Source organism: Eupeodes corollae, chromosome 1, assembly GCF_945859685.1.
Source record: "Eupeodes corollae chromosome 1, idEupCoro1.1, whole genome shotgun sequence".
NCBI classification, from domain to species: domain Eukaryota; kingdom Metazoa; phylum Arthropoda; class Insecta; order Diptera; family Syrphidae; genus Eupeodes; species Eupeodes corollae.
Window position 1 is genome coordinate 260,018,137 of NC_079147.1, and position 15,060 is coordinate 260,033,196.

The 15,060-nt window shown below is 34.8% G+C and overlaps 2 protein-coding genes and 1 non-coding gene across 3 annotated transcripts; 1 reads left to right on the top strand and 2 right to left on the bottom strand.

Moving 5' to 3' along the window:
• Positions 1-30: 30 nt before the first annotated feature.
• On the top strand, positions 31-2,536 carry LOC129940939 (glutactin-like). Its single transcript, XM_056049467.1, has 5 exons — positions 31-300; positions 370-528; positions 821-1,517; positions 1,577-1,773; positions 1,841-2,536. Exons 1-5 carry the CDS (start codon positions 37-39, stop codon positions 2,468-2,470), a joined length of 1,947 nt encoding a protein of 648 aa, XP_055905442.1. The 5' UTR covers positions 31-36; the 3' UTR covers positions 2,471-2,536.
• Positions 2,537-3,096: 560 nt separating this feature from the next.
• Trnar-ucg (transfer RNA arginine (anticodon UCG)) lies at positions 3,097-3,169 on the bottom strand. The gene has a single exon. It is a non-coding gene; the product is annotated as a tRNA-Arg (tRNA).
• A 4,519-nt stretch (positions 3,170-7,688) lies between these two features.
• Positions 7,689-9,080, bottom strand: LOC129950136 (uncharacterized). The gene has a single exon (XM_056061974.1). It carries the CDS (start codon positions 9,078-9,080, stop codon positions 7,689-7,691), a length of 1,392 nt encoding a protein of 463 aa, XP_055917949.1.
• Positions 9,081-15,060: the final 5,980 nt, after the last annotated feature.

Sequence of the window (15,060 nt, forward strand, 5' to 3'; positions counted from 1 at the left end):
GATTTTAGTCTTCTTTAAGCTTTCGAAGCCTTCAGAATGGCGGTGACTTCATTTGTTATTTTCTTAGCAATTTTATCTACGGGTTTTTCTTTTCGACAACAAGGAATTCTTAAGAAACTGGATCAAAATATTCAATTAGATGGCAGAAATAAAAAAGATAATCGCCATATTATTGTGAACATACCCGAAGTTGGAAAAGTTCGGGGACGTATTGACAGTACTCAGTGGAGCAACAAAATTTTGTACGAGTTTATCGATATAAAATATGGTGAATCACCTTCTGGAGCGCTTAGATTTAAGGTAGAAGTCAAATGTGTAATTTTCTAACTTATTGATCCTAAATAAATATTAAACTTTATAAACATAAAGCCTTCTGTACCAGCGAAACCTTGGAAAAATATACGCAAGGCTTTTACGTCCAGGGGAGGATGTCCGTCATTACAAGATGGAATGTCACTCAAGTTGGCTGATGCCAATAAGGAGCGAGATCTTGAGGATTGTCTATTCCTTTCAGTTAGCACAAAATCTGTAAGTAAATGACAGATGTCAAAAATTAAGTTTCATTCACAACCAACAAAATTTAATCTTCTTTGCCTTTAAGAAGGTTAAAGATGGTTTCAATTTCTTTAGACGTTTTTGATGCCGAAATTTACATTCAAAATGTCAATCAGTAAAAAGGTTAATTTAATATTTGAGTCGATATACTCGTATCTAGGACCTCTAATTTTTCACGGGCAATCTATAAGAACCTTAAACCAATAACAATTCTTATTTCTTCTTAACCGTTACATATAATTTTTCTTTTTCAAATTTCCCATAGTTCAAAACTCAATCCCCTGTGATGGTCTACATTCATGGGGACTTTTTGTACGAAGGAAGCTCCTTAGAGGCTCAACCAGGCTACCTACTCGAAGAAGATGTCGTCTTAGTATCAATTCGTTATCGTTTGGGACCGTTTGGCTTTCTATCAACGCTTTCTTCAGATATTCCAGGAAATGCCGGTGTAAGTGATGTCATACTTGCTCTTCAATGGATTCAAAAGAATATCGAAGCATTCGGAGGTGATCCATCTAGAGTGACACTTTTCGGACAAGTTGGTGGAGCTGCTTTAATAAATGTCCTCACCATGAGTCCTTCAGTTCCAAAAGGACTGTTCCACCGAGTCATATATCAATCTGGTTCTGCTTTATCACCGGCCTTCATTACCGACGATCCAATGAATGCCACCAAAGACATTGCTAGGCATGGGGGATGCAAGAATCTGGAAAAATTGGATTCGTTGAATAGCTGCCTGTTGAATATGAATGTTAGCACGCTTCTTGGGGCATTTAGAAAACATGGCAGTTTACATTCCCAAATGGGTGTTGATGGTAGTTTTGGAGGAGTTAAGTTTGTCATTGGTGGACCAAGTGGTATTCTTCCAGAACACCCTGGCAAGCTATTGGCTTCCAAATCCTACCAACCTTATCCAACGATGGGAGGAACTGTGAAGAATCCTGGGACATTTATATTAAATGGTAAGTTATTGATGTGAAGAAAACCGAAGAAGCACATTTTATCATTTGATCCCTTCCAGAAATTTTTTTAAACAACTTTAATGAAACAATCCTGGATGATGTCTTTGATGGCTATGGGTATATAGATTACATTATTTCGCAAACTAATGGTGCCGATCCAACTTTGGCCTGGAAGAAATTCGCAGAAACCGAACTCTTCACCACCGAAAAAATTAAGAACGGCAGCTTCTATGGCATGCTTCCTGGGCTGATTGATGTAAGATTCCTTAAAATTTCTTTGCCTCTTCCTTAACTCTCGTCTTCTTTTTCTTCCATCACCAAAGATGTGCGGAACGATTGCCTTCAAAAATCCAGTTCTACTCGCGATACAGTCAAACGCTCAGCACCTTGCCAACAATACTTTCCTCTATAGTTTCGACTACCGAGGAGAATCCAATCGCTATGAGAATTCGGAAGATTCTGAATTTGATGTAACGCCTTTTGACTTGGGAGTCTCTCTAACCGATGAGAATTTGTATCTCTTCCCATGGCCATGGTATGCTGTGCTTTCGAATAACCGTGATATTAAAATTGCCAAACGTCTGGTAGCATTGTGGTCTAGTTTTGCTGCAACTGGCCGGCCGAAGGCCCCTGGCATACCGGAATGGCCTCCAATGACCAATGAGACAGGACCGTATTTGAAGATTGGAGAGGTTGTAACAATTGGAGAGAATTTTTTGAATGAGTACTCGATAACGGTTAAGGAAACAGAAATGGGAAATAATCTGGTTAACGACGAGTATTTTGAAAATTTGGAAGTTATTGATAATGGTGATGAAGATGGTAGTGGAAATGGAGACAACGATTATGATGTCGAAGAGCAAGAAGATGTCAGTAAAGGGAAACAAAAAAAAAGAAGAAAGAGGACAGACTCCCAGAATAAAATCGAAGCTAATGGTAATTTAAGTTCTTGAAATTGTTTTATATCCGGCTTTTTAAAGAGATTTTGTTAGTAAATAAAACGCAACAAATTTGAGTTATTTGGGGAATATAAATTATTTGTTTTTTTAGTACATCAAAATAAGAAAATAGCTTGAGTACAAACCAATTAAAGTTCCCAAAAATAAAATTTTGAGGTGTTGAAACAAAACTGTTGGTTTTGGAACCGGCCTTTGTCCGGCTTCGTAGTCTCTTTCACAATTTTTCTTTAAGTACCAAATTGAATATTTTTGAAATTCAAGTATCTAAGAACGTACGTAGCTTAAAATTGTCCATCGGTTTTAATTCTTGAGTCATCTATATTTTGTTTGGGTGTATGCTATTTACGCAAAATAAGCCATAATGTGTTTTAAACGTAGGCCATTTAATTCACTGATTTGATCGTTTTAAATACATTGAAAATAACAGTTCAATAATAAGTTAAAGATGAATTTATTAGGGTGTCAAGTCCCTATTAAAAAACCCGACGTAAGTACTGACTTTCAATTGAGTTTCTGCATAAAGTCAATTAGGGTGTATCCATGAAAAATTTTGGATACCGATTCCGAAAAATATTATTTCTTTGCAAATGCAAAAATTATATAGAAAAAAATCCATTTTTCGACCGTGACAGGACTCGAACCTGCAATCTTCGGATCCGAAGTCCGACGCCTTATCCATTAGGCCACACGGTCATGTTAACATTGCTGACAAATTTCTTATAAAATCAAAAATACAAAAGAATGAAAATTATATGAAATTATTTTTGATTGTGAGGCTTAATTCGTTTTTTTTTCGAACTTAAAATTGGTTGGTGTCTATACTTTTTCGAAGTAAAAGTGAAGTATTTCACTATTGACCACTAGGGAAAAAACCGTTATATTTGAAAATTTATTTTCTTTTTGTTTAAAGTTAGTGTCTTAATTTTGTTTACAAGGTTACTTTTTCATAAATTCTCAAACTAAAAAATTATTTGAAGTAGAAGATGAGTGCGCACAAAAATACTTCATTGAAGCTTCAAAGTTAAGAGCGTTTTACTTAGAGCGGGTAGATGTTAAAATGGAATAAAACAAGCTGTGTCTGAGGTATTAACAAAATTATTTTTTTATTTAAAAGGCGCAAGTACGCCATAAAGTGTGGAATATGACTTCATTCAAATCCTCTTCTCGGCTTCTTAAGATGGCACGGATCCGAGTGGTCTATTTTTCAATGACTCTTCCGCATAGATCCTGCTGAATTTAAGCGATGGCCTATATTGTCCACCTTTAGGGCATCGGTCGACATTTTTTTATCGGTGTTATTATCACTGTTTTTGTTATTCGTGTAAAATCCTACTATGGATAGATTTCCCAACAAAACACGGGTATTAAAAAGTCTAGCGGTGGCCAATTCACATCACCTTGCCCTCAAATCGTTCATGCAAAATGTCAATCGTGTCGTGCGCCGCACTGTTCTTGCTAGTCCATATAGTTGAATTTGGGTCAGAGGAAATTAGTGATCTGCGTTATGTAGCTCTTGCTGTTGACGGTGACAGCCTCACTAACGTCGTTTTCAAAAAGAATCTACGTACCAATCACGCCGCCACTCCGGCCTAAAATCCACACCAAAGGTTAACTTTTTGAGAAGGCATTTCGCTAGTTAACACAGCCATTCATCCAAAAATGCGCCTCGCCACGAATGATGTTTTTTCGGCCAAAATTGGAGTCCTCTTCCAAACAATTCGAAGCCAGCAGTCTGTGAACAAAAGGCGTTATCTATGGTCATGAACTTTTAGCTCCTGGGTCAGTTGAATCTTGTACGGGTGTAGACACAAGTCCCGACGAAAGATCGGGATGTCACCAAAAAAAAATGGCGGTCACGGGACACCAAAATCGACCCGTGCCAATTGACCGAGATCAGCTAGAGTTCTCAGAATTGGTTTGAAAGCATAGGAATTGTTGTCATCCTCTAGTTGTAATGGGCTTGTAGTATGCCTGAGAACTGATTTGTAGACAGTAATGTTTTTGGTATTTTTTTTTTCAATGAACTGAAGGTAGAAGTTAGTTAAGTAAAGTTCTGTGGCCCTAATATGTATTTCGATTCTACTATTGATATTATTCGAAAGTTATTTGCGATTCTAAGTAGAATCGAATGCCAGTAATGCCAAACTTTTAACCAACAAATTTGCGAATTTCGAACGAGTTTCGCATTATGTTTGACATAAGTAGCTTAAAAAAAGTTGATTTGGCGACTAATATTTTAGAAAATAATTAAATAAAGAATCATAAATAAAAATGGATAGTGGGACAATTTGGTTGGAGTCGAAATGAAATGGAGAAAAAGTTATCAAATTGAAAGAAGGCGGATTAGGGATAATCCGCTCAGCGTAGCTCAGCGACGAAAGGTTTCCCTTATTGAGTAATTATGTAGGCTTTTTTAATCTAAAAAATTACTTTATTTAAGCTTTGTTAAAAACTACCGACTTTCAAAAGAAACCTTTATGTATTTATTAAACAATATAATAACAGACTTAAGTATTCGGAGAAGGGAAACTTCTGTTCCCAACATAATTAAGCTATCAGCTACCTTGAAATTCTTGGCAATAAGTGGTTACCAAAACCAGATCGGTGTAGACATGCATGCGGGGCTTGCTCAACAAACTTTATCCAAAACTATAAAAGAGGTTTTAACATCAGTAGAAAGAGTAAATTGTCCTCAACTTATCAAATTCAAAATGTCAAATGAAGAAAAAAGATTTTTTGGAAAAATCTGAAATTCCTGGTGTGATTGGAGTTTAAACATAGTATAAATGTGATGATGGTAAGTTCAATTTATCATTACATTCATATACCTACTTATGCATACATACATTATGTACATATGTAAATTGGAATCAAAAAATACGTTTTTTGTAACTAGATATGTGACTACACTATGGCGATAAGATCGGTAAACGGACGATATGAAAGAGCACCCCATGAATCCCATGTCTGGGCTCTTAGTGCCAAGAGCTTACCTCCAACGTTGCTTTGAGAATGGAGATATGTCGTCCTGGATCTCAAGTACATATCTACATACATCTCGTATGCATGTATATAGTTTTAAAGCAAAATAATGTTAAAAAATTATTTCAGGATATCCGTTAGCGCCTTAGATTATGAATCCGTACAGAACGGCAGCTAAAGGTTCTATGAAATCGAAATTCAACGACAAATTTTTATGAACTGCACGAGCATTTCAAATTGTGATATTTTTGTATTTGCAGTTTTAGATGATTCCCTGGGACAAAAGACATACATTACACATAAAAAATACCATATTTATAAAATATTCCACGAATTAATTATTTATAACTTTTATTTACTTACATTTTGAAAAAAAAAAACTTCTTCAATTGCAAATTCGCACACATTTGACATTAACGCCCATGTTCCAAATTTCGATCGAAAGTGAATTGAAACCACTTTTCCATTTCACGTGAAATGAAATTGCATGTTCTTCAATTCGAATGAATTCGAAAACTTCGAAATTGCTTCGAACTGTCAGAACTGAAGAATCATACATTTTTATTTTGTTTCTGAAGTAAAATGTTTGCTGTTTTGAAGATGGATGCAATATTATTATCAATTTTAAATGAAAAAAGGAAGAAGAATTCAAGAGATAAAATAAGAAAGAAAAAAATATATTGGATTTGCTGACACATTTTACGTGTGTGAAAATTATGTAGAATTGTTCTGATAAATTAAGTTATTTTAGATTAAGCAAAGACGCTTTTTTATATGTTCTAAGGGAAATAGAACCTTTTATAATAGCTTCTTCAATTCAAAACTTGCTGCAACCGTCCGATTCCTAGTAGAAGGAAGCTTTCAAAGATCAATTCACAAAATTTAAAAATGTGCTTTGAATGCGTTTGAAAAATAGAACAAACCGAAATACAGAACATCCATTTGCATGTTCGAAAATCCAATTCACGATAACGAATTGTGGAACACCCAAATTCACTTTCGCAAAGTGTATTCACAATTAGTGAAATGCAGAACATGGGCATAATTTTAGCATTAAGTAGTACCAATTTTGCGCTAAGAAAACAAAAAAATAGTTGGCACTACTAGAGCTGTTCGATTTTCGGTTTTAGAGCTTGCTTATAGAATTACGGAGTAGTGATTTTTCGAATTCGAACATTTTTACTATAAAATCGAATTAGATAGTAGGGCCCTTGGTTTAAAATACATACATATATCATACTTGAAAAACTAACAAGTTGATTTGGTCAAAATTTACTTTTAAGAAATGCAGTTGACTGCAAATGAAGTTCCTTTTGTTGTTGCTGCCTGCTTTCATATTACGTATGGCGAAATGATATCACTTGTAGAGCCTAAACTGGAGCTGTAAAATCGAACAACTGATGGCCGTAGTTACCGAACCAAGAAACAAAGGAACTTCTTGCGGTGTTAACGTAGAGCGAAGAAATACTGTCCGATAAATATCTGACAAAGTAAAGAAGTATAGAGCATTGTGTCTCTATCTGTTAAGTGATTAATTTTCTTAAATGCGTACGTTACTTTACGGTTCCATTTCACATAACATCTTCCTTTATTGTTTATGTAAGGCATTTGATATGAGCGCTACATACTACCAACTCATAATTTCTTTGCTCTTTGGAATTTCCTTTTTTTAATTTAACTTTCCAATTTTGTCTTGATTTTAAGAGGAGTAAAGTTGGGTTTTGAAATCTGGACAGTGAATAGCGGAACCATTTATTAAACGGTATTGTTATGTCTATTGGAAGGGATGATTAGATATGTAAACTGTTAGAAAGTATTTTATATTTTACTAAAACTTCTTTTTCTTGTCCTTGATCATTTCTTACAAACTCGTACACTTGTTTACAGTGAGAGCAAATGGGTTTCTCTTATCAACAGAAAAAGGTTGCCGGTTCGAGAAGAGAAGTCCAAGCTGGACGATTGGACGATTTAATCTTTGCATATTAGTCAGTTTAATCTGAAGGAGGCGAAATGCAAAGCCATGTTTTATAGAGAAAATGATGATTTGAAGCCTAAATACGCCAGCTAGCCAGCGGTTTTTGTGCTGATTGCATTTGCTTTAATTTAGCCAAAAATATTTGGCAGGAAAATGTTTTGTTATAGGCGCACCAAATAGTTTACTGGATTCCTTCATATAATTAGTTTTTTTTTTTAATTTTTAGTCTTTGGTTGATTTGGCTCTCGAAAACACTTACTGGAGTGTAAGCTGCTCTGGTTCACCTCTCAAGTACAAAAAATCAAAAACTTCTTTTTCCACCATCGTAATGGATGAGCCATCGTCTAAAAAGGCAAATGTGTCTAAAGATTTATTATTGTTCCCAAATAAACGAACGGGAACAACTTTGAACATAACTGGAGCTTTAGGTTCTAGATGTGACGAATGAATTTGCGACGGTGGAACGAAAGGATGTGCCGATGAATTCATGGTTGGCTTCGTTGTTGACGGATGATGATTTTTCGAGCAGCCCTCGATACCACACAACTTCTTTTGTGAACAGTTTTTCCATCTATGTGGTGATAACTTTAAGCATCTAAAGGAAATAGCCTTGCTCTTAGCAAATGTGAACCTATCGTCTAGAGACAAAGCTTTAAATTCTTCACATTCACTTAAAGTGTGTTTGGCTTTTTCACATTTAACACATTTTTCTTCACTCTGTATAACTGGTTGGTGAGTCAGGACCTTCAGTGATGAACTGGAGCCGCTTGCTTTGTCTAACGATAACTGCTTTGTTGCTTTGGATAACTCTGGTGGCAGGTCGTATAGTTTCTCAGTGAGAAAAACTGCGAAATCTTCTAAATTCGAGTGCGTCTTCTTGGATTTTCGTTTTTGCCAGTCGTGGTATTGTCCAGGAGACAACCTACTTGCTAGATCTGTCAGAATATAATTGTTGTCTAGTTCCTTACTTAAATCCATCGACTTGATGTCCGCAACAAATCCATTCAGAACCACAGCCCATTGACGCAGTTTTGTATCCCTCGGTGAGCTCAACGACGGCAACTTAAGCAGATTCGTAGTGAGACTGTGCACTAAAACATCTGCTCTCCCATAAATCGCACGTAATGAGTCCATCACGGCGTTTGCATCAGTAGAATACCTTAGACGATCGCTCACCAGATTATAAGCTTCGCCTTTTAGTGCCTTTCTTAGACGAGCAACATTTTCTTTGGCACTGTAGTTGCCTTCAACTGTTGTTGATATGAATACCGATTCAAAATACGGCCATTCTTTATTATCCTGCCCCGAAAAAGAGGGCAACTCCTGGACTTGACTGCGATTCAAGATCGTCAATAAATTTGCCATATCTGACTGATGGCACGAACTGTCTTTTGACGCATCTTGCAATTTAACATTGCAATCTTTCTGCCCCGACAGAGGAGTTGAGTGGGCAGCAGCAGGACCTACCATTTGCTTGTGTCTGCAATCAATTTGTCGAATCGCTTCGAGCCTCTCACTAGCAAGCTTTTTCAAATCTGCAGAATGAACAGAACTCGCTTCTTGCCTTGCAACTGACGATGTTGCAACCAACTGCGCTTTCAGCGTGTCCATTTCTGCTTTCAGAGAAGCGATTTCCTGGTCTCTCATGTCAACGATCGTTTGGGCCACCCTAGCCGCCTCAATCAATCCATCCACTTACTTTGACTTCCAATTTCATCGCAATCATCTCGACAAAACCAAGGAGTATCAGTGTCAAATAAAGTAGGGTTAAAATCCGCACACTTGTAATGCCACCACCTTCGGCATGTTTCACACGAAACCATCTCGATCTCATCGTCATCGAGCAAATCACACTTCGTTGAAGCGCAGCTGTGTTCCATGTCGGTTAACATAATTGGAGTCTTCGTGGTGCAATTTTAATTAGCACCAACTATAAAATAAAAATATGTCGGCGCGCAGACTCTGGTGCAAAATTAACCAAATTTCTCCCAAAACAAAAACCGTGTTTGTCCAAAATAATTCAATTTGTTTTTATTTTCTAAAAGTTACAATTTTGAAATTAATGAAAAAAGGGAAATTATAAAAAAATCTTACATAGGTATGAATATCTTAATTTTTAAACTGCCGCCATCCGACTGTACCTTTTTCTCGTTAAAACTTAGGTAAGGTACATGGCGAGGAAAATTCTCGAGCCTTTTTTCATTTTTCTTTGTTTTAGTTATTCTTGTGGCGTGGTATTGCCAGAATAATTAAACAAATAGTTTTAAGCAAAAACACTCTAGTAAAGATATAAATCCTTCGTACGTATCACCCTCCAAAACCCATTTGTTTACATTGTTGTATTTGTCATGTGGACGAATTCAACGAGAAAAATTGACGTGTTTTCACGCATACATAGACACACTTCCTGAGGTTTTTGGGGAAATTTAATAAATAAGAGGAGAAATTACACGTACACTATGAAAAAGTTTATAAGGTTGATTTCCGGTTTAGCTTGTAGGCAAACCAAGATGTCTACCGGGGATTTATATCTTTATATAGAGTGTTTTTGGTTTTAAGTATTGGAGAGTTTATGGCTCGATGACATAAAGGATGAATTCAATCTCTCTGAGTTTTTTTTAACTTTCTTTATCATCGAGAAGGCTAAACAATTTCGGAAAGTCTTGTACTTCAAAAAGGCAAATCTTTGATCTGAATGCAAGGCACCTCTCCACTACTAAAATCAGACTTATGCGAAAGCGCTCTGCCTTTGAGGTCCTTAATTTTTTGATAATAAGCTTATTTAAATCTTAATCAACTATTTTAATAATGAGGTGGCCACAAAATTTACTTTTAAACTTTACAAGGTGTAATTTTTGTAGGGAAATTATTATTAGTAAAATCAGTAATGGTATTAGATTTTTTTACATTAGGCAGGTTCAGGCAACATAAGGGACTTCATTTGCAGTCATTTCATTATTTCAACGTACATGCATTGTGACCAAGACAGGTAGTTAGTTTCCAAGTGTCATGAATTTAAGTTCATAGTACAAGTACATTATTGTCTACAAAACACTCTCCAGACAAGCTACAAGTCCATTACGATTTGTCTTTTGTATTGTAGAGAAATATTACTTATTTCTTTTTTAAATTAATAAGGAGCCCTTTTACAGAAGACATAAAATGTTACTGTGTAGAAAATACATAAATTATAGAGAAGTAATGCTCAGCTTTCACTTGAATGAAAAAACATCAGTTGTCATTTTGACAAAGGTTGACTTCACTCGTTAGTTACGGAGATTTTTCTTGACTAACTTTCGAGACAACTTTCCAATAAAGTTGCGTTTTTTGGCAGCTGGCCAATCAGATACTAGAAACTTGCCTTACTTTAAAGTCCGTTATGTCGCCTGAAACTGCCCATTGTCTACATTTTCTTCTACAGTGTTCAAAATGTCAAACCTGTTTCTTCTGTATATGTTGGCTTCACCTATTGGGCTTGGGTCATAAATTTATTTAAGATTAACTATACAGATTAGATTTTCCTCTTTTTCACGTTTGATTGTTCAATGTATAAGTGGATTAAAAATCCAAATTTACAAGTTTTTCATTGTTATGTTATGTTACTTATGTTTGTGTTCAATTTTCAATTTTAAACAATTTAATTGATCGATTATCTCAACTTCTGTATAAAATAGAAGTTGAATGAGCAAACTTGACAGTTTATTGTCAAATTCAAATTTGTTGGTGTTTATCAGTTTGGATACTGGATTATTATTATTGCAAATATCATTTACTGTCTTTTTCTTGAAACAAAGATGTAGAAGAAGAAGTGAAGTCCATAACTTGGACTCGAAAAATGGGACGACCATAACATTACTTACCGATATCGTTTTTTGAAACCACAACAAAAATATTCTTGGAACTAAAAGGTACATGTTTGACCGTGCACTAAATCAATGTTCACATTTAAAAATTTTGAATACTAATCCTAAATACATACTAACATACGTGTACGTATGTATGTACATATGTTCTGTGTAACATTTAATTTTCCACAACTAATTGTTGAAAAGTTCGAACATCTGTATCTGTACAAAATATGACAGGGAATTTTTTAAAAACACAAACAGGATAACTTTTAAATTTCAACTCAAGTTTGTGCCAACTTTTGAGAGAGATTGGGCAGGTTCAGGTGACATAAGGGACTTGAAAGTTAGGCAAGTTTGGATTACCTAATTGGCGATATAATGAAATAGTTTGATTTTGGAATCTATTTTTGTGAACAAGATTTTCGAAAATCAATGTTTAAAAATTTTTATTAATGCTGTTTTTAAGTTTTTATTTTTTGTTAAAAAAAACTTACAATTTGATTTGTCTCAACATTTTTTGCGACTGTTGAAAACAGTGTTTCTTTGGAAACTATAATCTCACATTTTTGAGAAGATATTTGAGTCGAAAATCAATTTTTACCAACTTTGAGTAATGTTTTTTTTAGGTTTTTATTTTTATAAAAAAAACGGTCATTTGATGTTTCTCAAAGTTTCACTAGATGTTAAAAACGTTTTTCTTCGTTGTAAAAAATTATTTTGGAAATACAATCATTTTTTGTTCATAAAATTTTCGAAGTGACAAATAATAAATAATTTCAGTTTTTTTGATTTAAAAATAACGCTGAGTGGAATTTTTTCCAAAAATATATTAATTTTGTATCGCTTTACAATATATAATATAAAATTTAATTCAAGTCTCTAACGTTATTGGTTGCTGACATATTTAGGGTTAACCAAAATTGTCACCTTTTTTTTAATTGCTATTGTAAAAAATCTAAGCATTCTATTTTTTGAAAGTCCGTTCTGCATTATTATCTGTATAACAAACTTTATTTGAAGTCAATATCTCTACTGATTCTTGCACTATGGAACGTCGCGAACTTACGTACGTGCAGACGTACAGCCGTATGGACGTCCGAACGTACGTACGCCCACGCACAGGCATCTCTCTATAATTCTTTTATTTCGACTCTAGGGACCTTGAAACGTTGAGAAATGCCAACATTTTCAATTCGACAAATCGGACCGATTACAATAACTTCCTTAGAAAAGTTAATAAGTAATATTTCTTTACAATACAAAATCCAAATCGTGACTTACTTTTAGCTGGCTTGAGGAGTGTTTTGTAGACAATAATATAGTTAGTAGTTTTTGTACTATGAACTTGCAGTAAAGGTTTGTGAAGTAAGGTTCTGAATTTGAAATTCATAGCACTTGAAAAACTAACTAGTTGCCTTGGTCAAAATGTACGTTCAAAGAATGCAGTTGACTGCAAATGAAGGCCCTTATGTCTTCTCAACATAATATAAAGACACCTGTAGTTCCCCTATTACACGATTGAACTAGTTGCTTGATTTTTTTTAATGTTTTATGTTAAATGTATGTAATTTATTGCTTGTTATAAAAATTAGTATACATGTAGAAATTTATAAGTCCGAAAATTGGTCATTGTTTCATCTTAAACCAATTTTAAACCTTAAAGCGACCTAGTCACAATTAACGCTCGTTGAATACCAATTCAATGTTATTCTGCATAAAATTGGTTTCCGCTAAGCACTCCTTTCCCTTCCAAACAAATGCTTGTACCTGTGCCATTACGGATTGAATCTACCTTTTGAACTAAGTTTTCATGTTATATCTATTTTATTTCATACTCTTGCTTAGGGCCGTATTATCACTCGCGAGTCACCCAAAAAATAAGCGATTGTGACTTTTTCGCATTACTGTTTGCGATTCGCCAAATTGACTTCATTATTCTACTGTATGTTATATTATTAGTTTTAAATATAAATAAATAGAAAACAAATAAAAAACATTTACTAAAGAGAAAGTAATATTTCATATCTTATTCGGATACCTTCTGGTGATAAATTAGCAGTGTCCAATTCCGTTGGTTCATTTTCAACCTCATTGGATTGCAAGCTTTCTTCTTCCACTGCCTCTGGATCTGGAATATTATACTTTCTACAAATATTATGTAGTGCACAAGAAGAGTTAACTATTTTGATGGCTTTCTGTGGACTGTAGTGCAGTTTTCACTCATTCAAACCTGAATCTACTTTTTCAAATGCTAATTGTTCTCTCAATAATGTTTCTTGCCTTCGCATGTTTTTTATTGAATAGTCCTTCTCTAGACCCTGAGGAGGCATTTCTAAATGGAATGATTAAATACGGCAGTACAGGATGTCCTGAATCTCCTAGAATTTTTAAAATCAAAAAATTGTTTAAACCTACATATGCTAAGGTAAGAGTATGATTCACATACCAAGATATCTTGACCGCTCTTCATTTATCCACCACCTTTCCACCAAATCCTTTAACGCACTATGATTCCAAACAAACGAGTCATGCGTAGAACCAGGATATCTAGCATCAATAAAACTTATTACTCCAATATTGTCACGAGCCTTAAAAAGAAAAAGTTATACCTAAACATCAAGATCCAAGCTGTAAAAACCTTTTCTATTTAAATACTGGGGTTGTAACTGAGCAGGAGCTATGATACCAACGTGGGTTCCGTCTACACATCCAACTATCCCTGGTAAGCCAGCTCTTTGCAAAAAATAGTTTCTCGGTTCTTGCTCTTCATTAGTGTACATAACTGCATTGATCCAAACTGGGCAGATTCTTGCTTCAAGCAAATAAGGAACTTCGCTTAAAACTACTAAAACTGTAGGTTGGGAGATACCTAGCTCAAAGTCAGTTCCTACACTGTTTTGATAACTTCCACATCCGAGAAATCGTAGTGCGCACGCAAGTTTTAAAATTAATGGAATTGCAGGACTTTGAGTCGTTTGAAATCCTGAACTTATTTGACTTAAAACATTTTTAAATGCGTGTTTGCTAAGCTAAAAGTATTACACAAATCTATGAAAAAATTAAGTTAAATTTTATGAAAGTAATTGTTAATTTTATTACAAATTATCTGGTACTTCCAGTGGGTTGGAAGCATCTCTTAAACTTCTCCTCTCAATCTGCAGATCACGATTTTTTCTTCTTTATTTGTAACTTCTTCATTTTCATCCTCGAAAAACAATTCAAGGCTGCTAATCATCTTTATTTTTATTTACTTTTTTTCACAAAAAACATTATTCTTTAATCTGAATTTATAAATATTTATGACAATGAATGACTTCACTTGGTTGGTAGTTTTGTTTTCAAAGACGAACTACGAAGTTCGCCATTTGTAATACCACCAAACTGTTAATTCTGCAAAACATTCGACTTTAGGCGACTACGCCCCTAATGGCCCAACGAAAACCGAACGAAAAGTTATCAGAAGTTATCGCCAAAACAAAAGGTAACCATAATGGATTTAAGTAACTAAAGCAAATTTGACATTTGCTTAAGCTCGAGCCATATAAATGGCTCTTGCGTAATTGCGCGAAAGTTAGCGAAATTTAACGAAACTTTGCAGAACGTCTATTACGGTTAGTAACATATAAGGCTGCGTATTGGTTCGTTCTCTTAAGCTGGCTTAAGGTCGGTTAAGTCTATTATAGTTGGGCCTTAAGTCTCTATCACCTGGTAGGTATGTCACAGGACGATTTCTCATAACCAGGTTTTGCACAGCACCAATCGTTTCTGGGACAACTAAT

Bases quoted from the DNA above. Each gene is read 5' to 3' on its own strand.
- LOC129940939 (XM_056049467.1), top strand. From the start codon at position 37: ATGGCGGTGACTTCATTTGTTATTTTCTTAGCAATTTTATCTACGGGT. The intron at 301-369 runs GTAGAAGTCAAA...ATAAACATAAAG, and splicing joins CTGGAGCGCTTAGATTTAAG to CCTTCTGTACCAGCGAAACC. The intron at 1,774-1,840 runs GTAAGATTCCTT...CCATCACCAAAG, and splicing joins TGCTTCCTGGGCTGATTGAT to ATGTGCGGAACGATTGCCTT.
- LOC129950136 (XM_056061974.1), bottom strand. From the start codon at position 9,080: ATGAGAGACCAGGAAATCGCTTCTCTGAAAGCAGAAATGGACACGCTG.